The 15,606-nt window shown below is 48.2% G+C and overlaps 1 protein-coding gene across 1 annotated transcript; it reads left to right on the top strand.

Annotated features, from left to right (window-relative positions):
* The first annotated feature begins 947 nt into the window (after positions 1-947).
* Positions 948-14,191, top strand: LOC137371108 (zinc finger protein ZFP2-like). Its single transcript, XM_068033051.1, has 2 exons — positions 948-1,310; positions 6,091-14,191. Exon 2 carries the CDS (start codon positions 6,114-6,116, stop codon positions 7,272-7,274), a length of 1,161 nt encoding a protein of 386 aa, XP_067889152.1. The 5' UTR covers positions 948-1,310; positions 6,091-6,113; the 3' UTR covers positions 7,275-14,191.
* Positions 14,192-15,606: the final 1,415 nt, after the last annotated feature.

The following is a 15,606-nucleotide window of genomic DNA, read 5'->3' as shown; positions in this document are numbered from 1 at the left end:
GATTCAGCGATTGTAATGCTATTGAATGTCTAGGGGAGATGGTTAGATTCTCTCTTATTGGAGATGGTCATTGCCTGGCACTTGTGTGGCGCAAATGTTACTTGCCACTTAGCAGCCCAAGCCTGGATGTTGTCCAGGTCTTGCTGCATATGGACATGAGCTGCTTCAGTATCTGAGGAGTTGTGAATGGTGCTGAACATTGTGCAATCTTCAGCGAACATCCCTACTTTTGACCTTATGATTTAAGGAAGGTCATTGCTGAAGCAGCTGAAGATGGTTGGGCCTAGGACACTACCCTGAGAAACTCCTGCAGTGATGTCCTGGAGCTGAGATGATTGACCTCCCACAACCACTATTGCGCTAGAAATGACTCCACCCAGCGGAGAGTTTTCCCCGATTCCCATTGACTTCAGTTTTGTTCCGGCTCCTTGATGCCATAACTCGGTCAAATGCTGCCTTGATGTCAAGGGCAGTCACTCTCACCTCACCTCTTGAGTTCAGCTCTTTTGTCCATGTTTGGACCAAGGCTGTAATGAGGTCTGGAGCTGAGTGGCCCTGGCGGAACCCAAATGACATCAGTGAGAGGTTTGTTGGTGAGTGTCCTTTGATGGCACTGTTGACAACACCTTCCATCACTTTACTGATAATCGAGAGTAGACTGATGGGGCGGTAATTGGTCGGGTTGGTTTTGTCCTGCTTTTTGTGTACAGGACATACCTGGGAAATTTTCCACATTGCAGGGTAGATGCCAGTGTTGTAGCTGTACTGGAACAGCTTGGCTAGGGGTGTGGCAAGTTCCAGAGCACAGATCCTCAGTACTACTGACAGGATATTGTCAGGACCCATAGCCTTTGCAGTATAGACAGCTGTTTCTTGATATCATCTGGAGTGAATCCAGTTGGCTGAAGACTGGCATCTGTGATGGTGAGGACCTCGGGTGGACCTTGCTCTCTGTCTGTCTCTTCTACTTGCCCTGTCCCTCCTAATCTCTATTTCTCATTCCTTCTCTCTCTCTTTCTCTTTGTCTTTTGTATTTCCCTTTCTCTGTGTCTTACCCTCTGCGTTTCTCTTTTTCCCTCTCTCTCTCTCTCTCTCTCCTGTATTGTTGGGTTTTGTTCAGTTCCTGCTCTCTCTCTATGTCCGCCCGACCTCCCACAGTCCATTGCCGGCCGGAAAACGCCGCAGAAGCGCCGGGGCCGGAGGACAAAGCGGAGCCGCGACACAGACACAGACACCGAGACCCACCCGGCTGCAGTTACACAACCCGCTCAAAGGAGAGAAATACAACCGGAGCAGAGCCTAGAGTCTGGGTAATGATCCGAACAGAGAGAGACAGAAGGGAGAGAGAGATTAAGAGACTGTGAAAGAGGGAGGGAGAGAGAGACACACACAGACAGAGGGAGAGAGAAGATAGAGAAATAGACTGGGAAAGAGAGGGAGAGGGAACCCAGAATCTGGGTAATGGATCCGGGCAGAGAAAGAGAGTGAGAGACAGAGGGGCAGACAGTGTGAGAGACAGACACTGAAAGAGAGAGATGGATGGGCAGTTGAGACTGAGAGAGAGACACTGAGTGAGAGATAGACTGTGTGAGAGAGAGACAGAAAGAGAGAGAGAGCAATAGAGGTGTAGAGTGAGGGAGGCACAGACCAAGAAGAGTGTCGATTGTTAGCTATGAGAGAGCAAGGGAGTGGGATTAGGTTGGGATTGTTTAGAAAGGTATGGTGCGAGTTAGGAAATGGTCAACAGAGTATTACTACACTCAGGATTGTGAAGCTTTGGAATTCTCTACCCCAGAGGGTTGTGGATGCTCCATCAAAGATTACATTTAAGGCTGGGATAGATGGATTTTTGGTCTCGCAGGGAATCAAGGGATATGTGGAGCGGGCAGGAAAGTGGAATTGAAGCCCAAGATCAGCCCTGATCGTTTTGAATGGCAGAGCAGGCTCGATGGGTCATACGGTCTACTCCTGCTCCTATTTCTTGTGTTCTTGTATTGGATGACCTTAAGTTTATTGAGGGCGGGAGATGGGAGGCCGGACAGGAGAGCATTGGAATAGTCAAGTCTAGAGGAACAAAGGCATGGATGAGAATTTCAGCAGCAGATGAGCTGAGACGGGGTAGAAACAGGCGATGTTACAGAGGTGGAAATTGGTGGTGCTATGACCAGGTGAGAGGGGTCTAGGGCTTCCCTCTCTTCCCTTTCCGGGTTTAACCGTAACAGGGTTTAATTTTAGAAATACAGTGTTTTTAGTTCCCCCTTAGTGAATTGTTGTTCACCGCTTTCCAATTGTAAGGCAAAGAGATCAAACAGACAGGTTTTCTTCGATTTTAAACAAGAAAGGTAGAAGTTTATTAATCTTAAACTCTAACCCGGTTACCTACTACGAATATGCGACGGGACCATGCTAGCAGGCATATGTGATAAACACACACGCGCAGATAGAGACAGAAAAAGTAGAAAAGAATAAAGGGAAAAAGTTTGAGGCAATAGAGGGGTTTCTGTTTTACTGTCCTTTGAGTTTGCTGTGAAGTCTTTGGTTGCCGATCAGACTTGCAATTCTTTGGGGCCCAGTGCACCCTTCAACTTGTTTCGAGGTCGAATTCTTTTCTTTCTTGAGGTTTACGTGTCTTCCGTGGGTCCAGTGGCTTGGGAGAAAGCGAGAGAGAGAGGCTCCCTTGCTCCAAGTACCAGTTCAAACAGCCTTCTGCCTTTCTCTGTGGCACAATTCAAAAAAACCCCAGGTTGCCCAGCAGGTTAGTCATGTGACTAGCTGGTTTCACCACTTCTGTTTGTGGATTCTGCCATCTTAGCAGTCACCTTCAATGTCTGGTGGTCAAAATCCATTGTGGGTTAAGTGGACCAGGGAGCAGTCCTTTATCTCCACAAGCACTGTCTGTTAGTATGCAAATGTCCTTCCAGCCAAGTGTCTGGTGATTTTTTTTTTAACAATTTCTTTCTTCACTCCAGCAACAGTTTAAAATCAGTGTTCATGTGACAAAATTAATATGCCTCATTCTTGGCAGGTGGGGGTTTGCATGACAGTGGTCTTAATGACGGAGCAGATATATGGGTCATCTCGGGGTTAAATACGCCACCAAGATTGCGAACAGTTTGGTGCAGCTTCCGACAGTTGTCATGGAGAGAGATAGAGTCGATGGCTAGGGAGCAGAGTCTGTGCAGAATGTAATTGAGATATGGGAAATAGCCAATTATGCACCCTTGGGGGGGTCTCCAGAGGTAACAGTGTGGGAGTAGGAAGAGAAATCATTGAGGTGATTCTCTGGGTCAATTAGACACATAAAAATGGAACCAGGCGAATGCAGTCCCTTCCAGCTGGACGACAGTGGAGAGGCGACGGAAGGGGATGGTGTGGTCAACCCTATCAAAGACTGCAGACAGGTGGAGAAGGATGAGGAGGGAACGTTTACTACAATTACTGTGATATTGGATGTCAATAAGTGCCGCTTTGGTACTGTGGCGGGGCAGGGACCTGATTGGAGGGATTCGAATATGGAAACATGGGAACGGATTTAGAAGGCAGCAACACATTCAAGGACTTTGGAGACGGAAGGAAGGTTTGATAAGCAAGGGGGTGAAAGGTTATTGGGTATAGGCGGGAATATGGAGTTGAGGTTACAAACAGACCAGCGATGATCTTGTTGAATGGCAGAGCAGGCTCGAGGGGCCGAGTGGCCTACTCCTACTCCTATTTCATATGTTTGTATAGGTTGGAGATAGGGTTATAGTTTTCAAGGATTTGGGGGGGGGGGGGGGGTTTAGTTTTTTGCGGAGAGGGATGATGATGGCAGATTTGAAGGAAAGGGGGACAGAACCTGAAGAGAGAGAACTGTTAACAATATCGGCTAATGTGGGCACTTGTGGGGGGGAGACGTTGGGTCATCAGTAGTTTAGTTGGGAATACGATCGAGGAAGCATGGGGTGGGTTTCATGGACAAGATGTGCTTGGAGAGGGCATGAGGGGAGATGAGAGATACTGGAGAAATGATACAAGCTCAGGGCTGGGGCAGTTGCAGGGGAACCTTTTAAGAAGTTTGGCCCAGTTGGCTGCTGGAAAGGAGGGACCCGGCAGAGGCAGCTGATCAGATGGTCTCGATCTTAGTGACAAAGAAGCCCATGAGCTCCTCGCACTTGTTAGAGGTGCAGGGTTCAGCCAGATCTGGTGGTTGCCTGTGATATCCTTTCAAGTCTATGTCCCTTGGACGTAAAGGAGAGGAGATGAGGGCCATACTGGGGAAATGGCCAGGGTGAGAGGGAGTAATGGTTTTAACGGGGACTGCAGCATCAAAGCTGGACCTGAAGGTGTGATTGAGCAGATCAGAAGCTGGTGAATGGAGTGCCAAAGCCTAGACAGTTGGGACTTGGGATTGTTAAGGGCAATAGCGAGGGAATGGGGTACTGGGATTAATTTTGAATTGAAACAGGGCTCTGGGGTGAAAGCAGAATTTTAAAATAGAGACAATGCTCAATTAGGAGCCGTTGGATATCTGTGAGCACAGGGGTGATGATGTGAGTTAGGATACAGGCTTAAATTTATGGAGGGTGGAAGATGGGAGGGCGGCCAGGAGAGCACTGGAACAGTCAGATCTAGAGGAACAAAGGCATCCATGAGGGCTTTAGTAGCAGATGAGCTGAGGCAGGAGTGGAGTCGGGCAATGTTACAGAGGTAGAACTACTCGATCATATATTACACCGAGGCTGTAAAGAGTCTGGTTCAGCCTCTAGACTGTTGCCTCAGCCTCTAGAGGGATGGAGTCAGTGTCTAGGGAATGGAGTTTGTGGCAGGGACTAAAGACAATGACTTTGGTCTTCCCAATATTTAGTTGGAGGACATTTTTCTCATCCAGGGCTGGATGTTTGACAAGCAGTGTGACCATCTAGCAACAGTGTAGGAGTCAAGAGAGGAGGTGGTGAGGTACAGCCGTGTATCATTATGTGGAACGTGACATTGTGTTTTTGGATGATGTCACCGAGGGGCAGCATGTAGGTGATAAATAAGAGGGAGCCAAGGATAGATGTTTGGGGGAACACCAGAGCTAATGGTGCAGGAATGGGAAGAGAAACTACAATAGAATAGGTAAGAATGGAACTAAATGAGGGCAGTCTCATCCAACTGGAGAGGAGGTGTTGCAGGAGGATGGTGTGGCCAACCTGGTCAAAGGCTACAGGCATCCCAAAGAAGGATGAGGAGGGATAGTTTACAGTGGTCAGACTCATATAGGACGTCAATGTGATTTTGATCAGAGCCATTTTGTACTGTGGGAGGGGTGGAAACCCAATTGGAGGAACTCAAACATGGGGTTTCAAATAAGATGGGAACGAATTTGGAAGGCGACAACACATTCAAGGGCCTTGGAGCTGGCCAAGTAGTTTGCAAGGACAGAAGGGTCAAGGACAATTCTTTTTGATGTGAGGGATGATGATGGCAGATTTGAAGAGAGAAAACCATTAACAATATCAGCTAACCTGGGAGGGAGGTAAGGAAGTTAGGTACTCAGCAGTTCATGGTGAGAATAGGGTCGAAGGAGCAGAAGATAAGTCTCTTAGGCAAGACGAGCTCTGAGTTTGTATGTGGTGAGAAAGGAGAGAACTGGAGAAAGATGAAAGTTCAAAACAAGGGCAGCAGGGAACTTCAGAGAATGTTTAGCTCAGTGGGCTAGGGGCAGAGAGAGAAGTGGCAGAGACAACTGATCCAGTTTTTCACAAGAAACATTGAAGTCTTCGTCTCTTGTACTTGGGGAGCAGAGATGAGGGTCAGACCAGGGGAATGGCTGGGGTGAGAGAGAGTAATGGTTTTAAAGGGTGTAGTTGAGCAGCTTGCTAGCTGCAGAAATCTCGGTGCATGGAGAGAAAAAGGCTAGACGGTTGGGAATGTGTAATTGATGTGGGGCTATGGGGAGGGAGCAGGATTGGGGGATTGTTATGGGATTGATGCAGGGTTATCGGGAGAGTGGAACAGGGCAATCAGTTGGGGATTGCAGTAATAAAGAGCCAGCAATGACTTGATAGGCCGAGTGGCCTCGGACTCTGCACAGATTCTGTTTCTCACTCGCGTTTCCATTTGTTACAGAGACGTCGATCCATGAGGCAGCGATGGAGGGAGAGGCGAACGCGGAATCTGGAAAAGAGCTCGCGAGTGACAGAGAGGAGATCACTATTATGGGATGTGAGGAAGAAATCGCAATCGCTGGACGTGGAAAAGAGATGGTGATTGTTGGACGCGGAGAGGAGATCACGATCACTGGACATAGAGGCGAGATCGCGATTGTGGGGGGCGGAGGGGAGCGGCCTGGATTGGTTGAGCCCTGCGCCACAGTGCGCCCCCTCCCAGACGCCCGGCCTTTCAAGTGCTTTGCCTGTGACAAGAGCTACGCGCGGCCCTGGCACCTCCGGGCACATCTGCGGGTTCACACGGGTGAGCGCCCGTTCGCCTGCGCCCAGTGCGGCAAGGCCTTTGCCCGCTCATCCTCCCTGGCCGTGCACCGTCGGGCGCACACAGGTGAGAGGCCGTTTCCTTGTGCCCAGTGTGGCAAGGCATTTGCTACCTCTACCCAGCTCCTGTACCATCAGCGGGTCCACACTGGCGAGCGGCCATTTCCATGCGGGCAGTGCGGCAAGGCGTTTACCAAATCCTCGCACCTCCTGTACCATAGACGCACACACACAGGGGAAAGACCCTACAGGTGTGGGCAGTGTGGGAAAGGGTTTGCACAGGCATCCTCACTGACTGTCCATGGACGCACCCACACAGGAGAGAAGCCCTACTGCTGTGGGCAGTGTGGGAAGATCTTTAGCTGCCCATCCTCGCTGGCAGCACATGGGCGGCTACATGCCGGGCTCCGTCCCTTCGCCTGCTCCCTCTGCGGCAAGTCGTACGCCCGCTCCTCGCAGCTGCGCCACCACCAGCGCGGGCACACAGGGCTGCGGCCCTTCAGATGCCCACAGTGCGCCAAAACCTTCGCAGACTCCTCAGCGCTCCTGGTCCATGGACGCACGCACAGTGGCGAGAGGCCGTACCGCTGTCACGACTGCGGCAAGTCCTTCGCGCACTCGTCCTACCTGACCGTCCACCAGAGACGGCACAGCGGGGAAAGGCCTTACCCCTGCCTGCACTGCGGCAAGAGCTTTGTCTGCTCCTCCTCCCTCACCGTCCACCAGAGGGTTCACACCAGGAGCCAGCCCCACACTGTGAACCAAACACTGCCACAATCAGCCGGCGAAACCAACACCTCAACAGCCCGCACCCTTAAATAACCAGACATCTGTAATCCCAGAAACCAGAAAATGCTGGTCAGTGTACAGATATCTCCCTGAGAGAGAGGGACTGAGAGACACCAGTCAGTGGACAGATATCTCCCTGAGAGAGAGGGACAGAGAGACACCAGTCAGTGGACAGATATCTGTTTGATAGAAACTGAGAGACACCAGTCAGTGTACAAATATCTCCCTGAGAGAGAGGGACAGAGAGACACCAGTCAGTGTACAGATATCTGTTTGATAGAAACTGAGAGACACCAGTCAGTGTACAAATATCTCCCTGAGAGAGATGGACTGAGAGACACCAGTCAGTGTACAGATATCGCCCTGAGAGAGAGTGACTGAGAGACACCTGTCAGTGTACAGATATCTCCCTGAGAGAGAGACTGAGAGACACCAGTCAGTGGACAGATATCACCCTGAGAGAGAGGGACAGAGAGACACCATTCAGTGTACAGATATCTGTTTGATAGAAACTGAGAGACACCAGTCAGTGTACAAATATCTCCCTGAGAGAGAGGGACTGAGAGACACCAGTCAGTGTACAGATATCGCCCTGAGAGAGAGGGACTGAGAGACACCAGTCAGTGGACAGATATCTCCCTGAGGGGAAGGGACTGAGAGACACCATTCAGTGTACAGGTATCCCTGAGAGAGAGAGGGACTGAGAGACACCAGTCATTGTACAAATATCTCCCTGAGAGAGAGGGACTGAGAGACACCAGTGGACAGATATCTCCCTGAGGGGAAGGGACTGAGAGACACCAGTCAGTGTACAGATATCTCCCTGAGGGAGAGGGTCTGAGAGACACCAGTCAGTGGACAGATATCTCCCTGAGGGGAAGGGACTGAGAGACACCATTCAGTGTACAGGTATCCCTGAGAGAGAGAGAGGGACTGAGAGACACCAGTCATTGTATAAATATCTCCCTGAGAGAGAGGGACTGAGAGACACCAGTGGACAGATATCTCCCTGAGGGGAAGGGACTGAGAGACACCAGTCAGTGTACAGATATCTCCCTGAGGGGAAGACTCTGAGAGACACCATTCAGTGTACAAATATCTCCCTGAGAGTGAGGGACTGAGAGACACCAGTCAGTGGACAGATATCTCCCTGAGAGAGAGGGGACTGAGAGACACCAGTCAGCGTACAGATATCTCTGAGAGAGAGGGACTGAGAGACACCAGTCAGTGTACAGATATCTCCCTGAGAGAGAGAGGGAGACTGAGAGACACCAGTCAGTGTACAGATATCTCCCTGAGAGAGAGGGACTGAGAGACACCAGTCAGTGGACAGATATCTCCCTGAGGGGAAGGGACTGAGAGACACCAGTCAATGTACAGATATCTCCCTGAGAGAGAGAGACTGAGAGACACCAGTCAGTGTACAGATATCTCCCTGAGAGAGAGAGACTGAGAGACACCAGTCAGTGTACAGATATCTCCCTGAGAGAGAGAGAGACTGAGAGACACCAGTCAGTGTACAGATATCTCCCTGAGAGAGAGAGACTGAGAGACACCAGTCAGTGTACAGATATCTCCCTGAGAGAGAGGGACTGAGAGACACCAGTCAGTGGACAGATATCTCCCTGAGGGGAAGGGACTGAGAGACACCAGTCAATGTACAGATATCTCCCTGAGAGAGAGAGACTGAGAGACACCAGTCAGTGTACAGATATCTCCCTGAGAGAGAGAGACTGAGAGACACCAGTCAATGTCCAGATATCTCCCTGAGAGAGAGAGAGACTGAGAGACACCAGTCAGTGTACAGATATCTCCCTGAGAGAGAGAGACTGAGAGACACCAGTCAGTGTACAGATATCTCCCTGAGAGAGAGAGACTGAGAGACACCAGTCAGTGTACAGATATCTCCCTGAGAGAGAGAGACTGAGAGACACCAGTTAGTGTACAGATATCTCCCTGAGAGAGAGAGAGACTGAGAGACACCAGTTAGTGTACAGATATCTCCCTGAGAGAGAGAGACTGAGAGACACCAGTGTACAGATATCTCCCTGAGAGAGAGAGACTGAGAGACACCAGTTAGTGTACAGATATCTCCCTGAGAGAGGGAGAGACTGAGAGACACCAGTCAGTGTACAGATATCACCCTGAGAGAGGGAGAGAGACTGAGAGACACCAGTCAGTGTACAGATATCTCCCTGAGAGAGAGAGACTGAGAGACACCAGTCAGTGTACAGATATCTCCCTGAGAGAGAGGGACTGAGAGACACCAGTCAGTGGACAGATATCTTCCTGAGGGGAAGGGACTGAGAGACACCAGTCAATGTACAGATATCTCCCTGAGAGAGAGAGACTGAGAGACACCAGTCAGTGTACAGATATCTCCCTGAGAGAGAGAGACTGAGAGACACCAGTCAATGTCCAGATATCTCCCTGAGAGAGAGAGAGACTGAGAGACACCAGTCAGTGTACAGATATCTCCCTGAGAGAGAGAGACTGAGAGACACCAGTCAGTGTACAGATATCTCCCTGAGAGAGAGAGACTGAGAGACACCAGTCAGTGTACAGATATCTCCCTGAGAGAGAGAGACTGAGAGACACCAGTTAGTGTACAGATATCTCCCTGAGAGAGAGAGAGACTGAGAGACACCAGTTAGTGTACAGATATCTCCCTGAGAGAGAGAGACTGAGAGACACCAGTGTACAGATATCTCCCTGAGAGAGAGAGACTGAGAGACACCAGTTAGTGTACAGATATCTCCCTGTGAGAGGGAGAGAGACTGAGAGACACCAGTCAGTGTACAGATATCACCCTGAGAGAGGGAGAGAGACTGAGAGACACCAGTCAGTGCACAGATACTTGCTGAGGGAGAGGGACTGAGAGACACCAGTCAGTGCACAGATACTTGCTGAGGGAGAGGGACTGAGAGACACCAGTCAGTGTACAGATATCTCCCTGAGAGAGAGGGACTGAGAGACACCAGTCAGTGCACAGATATCTCCCTGAGAGAGAGAGAGAGACTGAGACACGTCAGTGCACAGGTACTTGCTGAGGGAGAGGGACTGAGAGACACCAGTCCGTGCACAGATATCTCCCTGAGAGAGAGAGAGAGACTGAGACACGTCAGTGCACAGATACTTGCTGAGGGAGAGGGACTGAGAGACACCAGTCCGTGCACAGATACTTGCTGAGGGAGAGAGACTGAGAGACACCAGTCCGTGCACAGATACTTGCTGAGGGAGAGGGACTGAGAGACACCAGTCAATCTGTAGATGTTCTGTAGAACTATGTGGCATATAGAGTACGCAAACAGTCCATGTGGCCCAGCTGGTTCATGACAGTGTTTCTGTTCCGTATGAGCCTCCTCCCATCCCTCTTCATCCCTATCATCATATCCTCTATTCCTTTCTCCCTTATGTGTTGATGCAGCTTCTCAAATGCATCTACTCTATTCTCCTCAACCACTCCCTGTGGTAGCAAATGCCACATTCTCTCCACTCTATGGGTAAAGAAATTTCTCCTGAATTCCCAATTTGATTTCTTGGTGACTATCTTATAATGATGGCCTCTAATTTTGCTCTTCCACACAAGTGGAAACATTCTCTCCGTGTCTATCAAACCCTTTCATAATTTAAAGATGATTATTAGATCACCCCTCAGTCTTCTGTTTTCAGGAGAATAGACTCAAGACTGTTCATCCTTTTCTGACCAGTATGACCTCATCTTTCTGGTATCATCCTTGTAAATCTTTTTTGCATCCTCTTTATAATATAGAGACCAGAACTGTCCACAGTATTCCAAGTGTGCTCTAAGCAAGGTTTGAAACAAGTTTAGCATAACTTCTCTACTTTTCAATTCTTTCTCGCTAGAAATAAACCCTAGAGCTTGGCCTGTTTTTTTTTTAATGGCCCTGTTAACCTGTGTTGCTACTTTTAGTGATTTGTTTATTTGTACTCCCCAGATCCCTTTTGCTCCTTTACTCCATTCAGTTTCTTATTTTCCAATTAATATGCGACCTCCTTATTTTTTTTTCCAAAACCTATTACCTCACACTTAACTCTGATGAGATTAATTTGCCTGAGACACCAGCCATTGTCACTGACTCCAGCGTTCAAATGTCGTCACACGTGGTGTGTGCAGTACAGTTTTGGTCTCCATACCTAAGGAAAGATATACTCGCCTTAGAGGGGCTGCAACAAAGGTTCACTAGACTGATTCCTGGGTTGCAAGGGTTGTCCTATGAGCAAAGATTGAGTAGAATGGGCCTATACTCTCCTGAGTTTATCAGAATTAGCAATGAGCTCATAGAACGTTTACAGCATAGGAAGAGGCCACTTGGTCCATCGTGTCTGCACCGGCCAAAGAAACCCAGTCTAATCCCATCTTCCAGCATTTGGTCCGTAGTCCTGCAGGTGTATATCCAGACACCTTTTAAATGAGTTGAGGGTTTCTGCCTCAACGACCCTTTCAGGCAGTGAGTTCTAGACTCCCACCATCCTCTGGGTGAAAAGATTTTTCCTCATGTCCCCTCTAATCCTTTGACCAATCACTTTAAATCTGTGCCCCCTAGTCACTGACCTCTCTGCGAATACAAATAGACCCTTCACCTTCACTCTATCCAGGCCCCTCAAATTTTTGTACATTTCAATCAAATCTCCCCTCAGCCTCCTCTGTTGCAAGGAGAACAAACCCAGCCTATCCAATCTTTCCTCAGAGCTGTATTTTTCCAGTCCTGGCAACATCCTCATAAATCTCCTCTGTACCCTCTCTAGTGCAATTACGTCCTTTCCGTAATGAGATGACCAGAACTGCACACGGTACTCAAGTGGTGGCCTAACCAATGAGTTATACAGTTCCAGCATAACCTCCCTACTCTTATATTCTATACCTCAGCTAATAAAGAAAAGGATTCCATATGCCTTCTTAACCACCTTATCGACCTGTCTGCTACCTTCAGGGATCTGTGGACATTCACTTCAAGGTCCCTTACTTCCTCTACACCTCTTCCATTAATCGTGTATTCCTTTGCCTTGTTTGACCTCCCCAAATGCATCACCTCACACTTCTCTGGGTTGAATTCCATTTGCCACTTTTCTGCCCACCTGACCAGACCATCAATATCTTCCTGAAGCCTACAGCTATCCTCCTTGCTATCTACCACACAGCCAATCCTTGTGTCGTCTGCAAATTTCTTGATCATGCCCCCTGCATTTACATCCAAATCGTTTAATATATACCACAAAAAGCAGGAGACCCAGTACTGAGCCCTGTGGAATGCCACTGGAAACAGCCCTCCGGTCACAAAAACACCCGTCAACAATTACCCTTTGTTTCCTGTCACTGAGCCAATTTTATATCCACCTTGCTGCATTTCCCTGGATCCCATGGACTTTTATTTGTTTAACCAGTTTGCCATGTGGGATTTTGTCAAAAGCCTTGCTAAAACCCATGTTTGTAGGGCCTAGATAGAGTAGACAGGAAGGACCTGTTTCCCCTAGCGGAGAGGTCAATTACCAGGGGGCACAGATTTAAGGTGATTGGTAGAAGGATTAGAGGGGACATGAGGAAAAACCTTTTCACCCAGAGGCTGGTGGGTGTCTGGAATTCACTGCCAGGGATGGTGGTGGAGGCAGAAACTCTCAATTCATTTAAAAGGTACTTGGACATGCACCTGAGTTGCTGTAACCTGCAAGGCTATGGACCAGGTACTGGAAGGTGGGATTAAATTAGGCGGCTAGTTTTTCGGCCGGCACGGACACGATGGGCTGAATGGCCTCCTTCTGTGCCGAAATTTTTCTACAGTTCTATGTCGGCCACATCAACTGCACTATCCTCGTCAGCCTTCCTTGTTACATCTTCAAAAATTCAATCAAGTTGGTCAGCTAAGATCTTCCCCTTAACAAATCCATGCTGACTATCCTTGATTAATCTGTGCCTTTCTAAGTGACAGTTTATCCTGTCTCTCAGAATTGATTCCAATAATTTTTCCACTACTGAGGTTCGACTGACTGGCCTGTAATTATTCGGTTTATCCCTCGCTCCCTTTTCAAACAGTGGTACAACATTAGCAGTCCTCCAATCCTCCAGCACCACACCTGTGTCCAGTGATGACTGGAAAACGATGGTCAGACCTTCTGCTATTTCCCCTCTTCTCATTGAAGCATGTAAAATCCTTACAGGGCTTGACAGGGTAGATGCTGAGAGACTGTTGCCCTTGGCTGGAGAGTCTAAACTAGGGGGCAGTCTCAGCATAAAGGGTCACTTATTTCAGACTGAGATGAGGAAAAATGTCTTCACTGAGAGGGTTGTGAACCTTTGGAATTCTTTACCCCAGAGAGCTGTGGATGCTCAGTCGTTGAGTAAATTCAAGACAGAGGTCGATAGATTTTCGGAATCAAGGGATATTGGGTGGGAAGATCAACCATGATCTCATTGAAGGGCAGAGCAGGTCCGAATGGCCAACTCCAGCTCCTATTTCTTATGTCTTGTGCCCTGCTGGACAGTACTGGACACATCACCCAAGCTAAGGTACGGTCAAGAGAAAGAAGTGGACAGTTGAAGCACTGCAGCGCACAAGCATGAAGGTCATCTCAAAGATAAACTATGATCATTTATTATACTTCAAAGAGGTTTCGTACATTACAGTTCATTTAAAATCATGGAGGAAACAGAGTGGTGACAGTAGTGAATGGGACTGAGCCCCACCCACCCAGCATACAAAAAGACATGTTCAAGATACAACTGTCCCATTGGCGTATAGAGTCTGACATTGGGAATCCACCAATACTAATACGGATTGTATTATCAAACAGGAATCACAAAGTCTATCTGCATAATAAATTGAAAAAACAAGGCATTTATTCCATCAATAAAAATGAAGGTGATGTTATTAATAGTAACACTGCTAAAGGAGCCTCAAACTTCTGTAACTGGCAACCGATATCGTTATTAAAAGTACAATCATTGTCCTTTTGAGTTGATTCAATCAGTTGGTCCCTGTTGCAGCCGCATGGCCACATACTGTACGTACAATCACCTTGGGCACTGAGTTACGCAGGGCACTCAGCCAGAAACATCCTCTCGCACCAGTCATTAGACACAACGGGGTAGAGAGATTCTGCTTTGAGCCACAATCAGGAAACGGGGCCTGGGTTTGTGGCCAGTGGCTGGCATAGCAAAGCAATGTCTTCTTTCCAGCTGCGTTAAGGGCCACGGAAACTCGATTTACACTTGACAAGGAGAGGCAATACAACTAGAGGGTGCAATTCTAAAGGTGGTGCAGGAGCAGAGAGACCTGGGGGTGTATATGCATAAATTATTGAAAGTGACAGGGCGGGTTGAGAAAGTGGTTAAAAAGACATATGAGATCCTGGGCTTTATAAATAGGGGTACCAAGTACAAAAGCAAGACATTTTGTGATAAACTTGTATAAAACACTGGTTCGGCCTCAACTGGAATATTGTGTCCAGTTCAGGGCACCACACTTTAGGGAGGATGTGATGGCTTTAGAGAGGGCGTAGAAAAGATTCATGAAAATAGTTCCAGGGATGAAGAACTTCAGATATGTGGATAGACTGGAGAAGCTGGGATTGTTCTTCTTAAAGAGAAGGTGGAGAGGGGATTTGATGGAGGTGTTCAAAATCATGAGGGGTCTAAACAGAGAAGATAGAGAGGAACTGTTCCCATTGGTGGACGGATCAAGAACCAGAGGACACTGATTTAAGGAGATTGGCAAAAGAACCAAAGGCGAAATGAGGGACAACCTTTTTTCACGCAGCGAGTGGTTAGTGCCTGGAATGCACTGCCTGAGAGTGTGGTGGAGATAGATTCAATCATGACTTTCAGAAGGGAATCAGAGAAGTAGCTGAAGGGAATATATTTGCAGGGCTACAGGGAAAAGGCAGGGTAGTGGGACTATCTAAATTGCTATTGCAGAGCTATCACAGACATGATGGGTCGAATGGCCGCCTTCAGTGCTGTAACCATTCTATGATTCTATATAATTTATGCTCGCGTTTCTGCTATCTTTAGCACTTTTTTGGGGGGGTTGATTTCACCCAAATTATGCCGAGATGACTAGGGGAAACTCTCGTAAGAACACTCATCAGAAATATGCTGTCGCAGGCAGTTAGACATGCAGGGTTGAATTTCTGCAGGAGTTTCCCCAGGGTTTTTCAGACTGATGGCATTGAGGTGGAAATCAGGCTCAATTTAACTGAATGGTGGAACAGACTGGAGGGGCTGAATGACCTCCTTCTGTTCCTAAAACAGGCAAGAGCCAATTGCTCATACAGCACCACCCCCCTCCCCCAATTGATTGGCTATCTTATGTTAATCTGCAACATCCATTTCACCTGTTCACTGATT

The sequence above is a fragment of the Heterodontus francisci genome, chromosome 6 (genome assembly GCF_036365525.1).
Source record: "Heterodontus francisci isolate sHetFra1 chromosome 6, sHetFra1.hap1, whole genome shotgun sequence".
Taxonomy (NCBI): domain Eukaryota; kingdom Metazoa; phylum Chordata; class Chondrichthyes; order Heterodontiformes; family Heterodontidae; genus Heterodontus; species Heterodontus francisci.
This window is presented reverse-complemented; position numbering and strand designations above follow the sequence as displayed.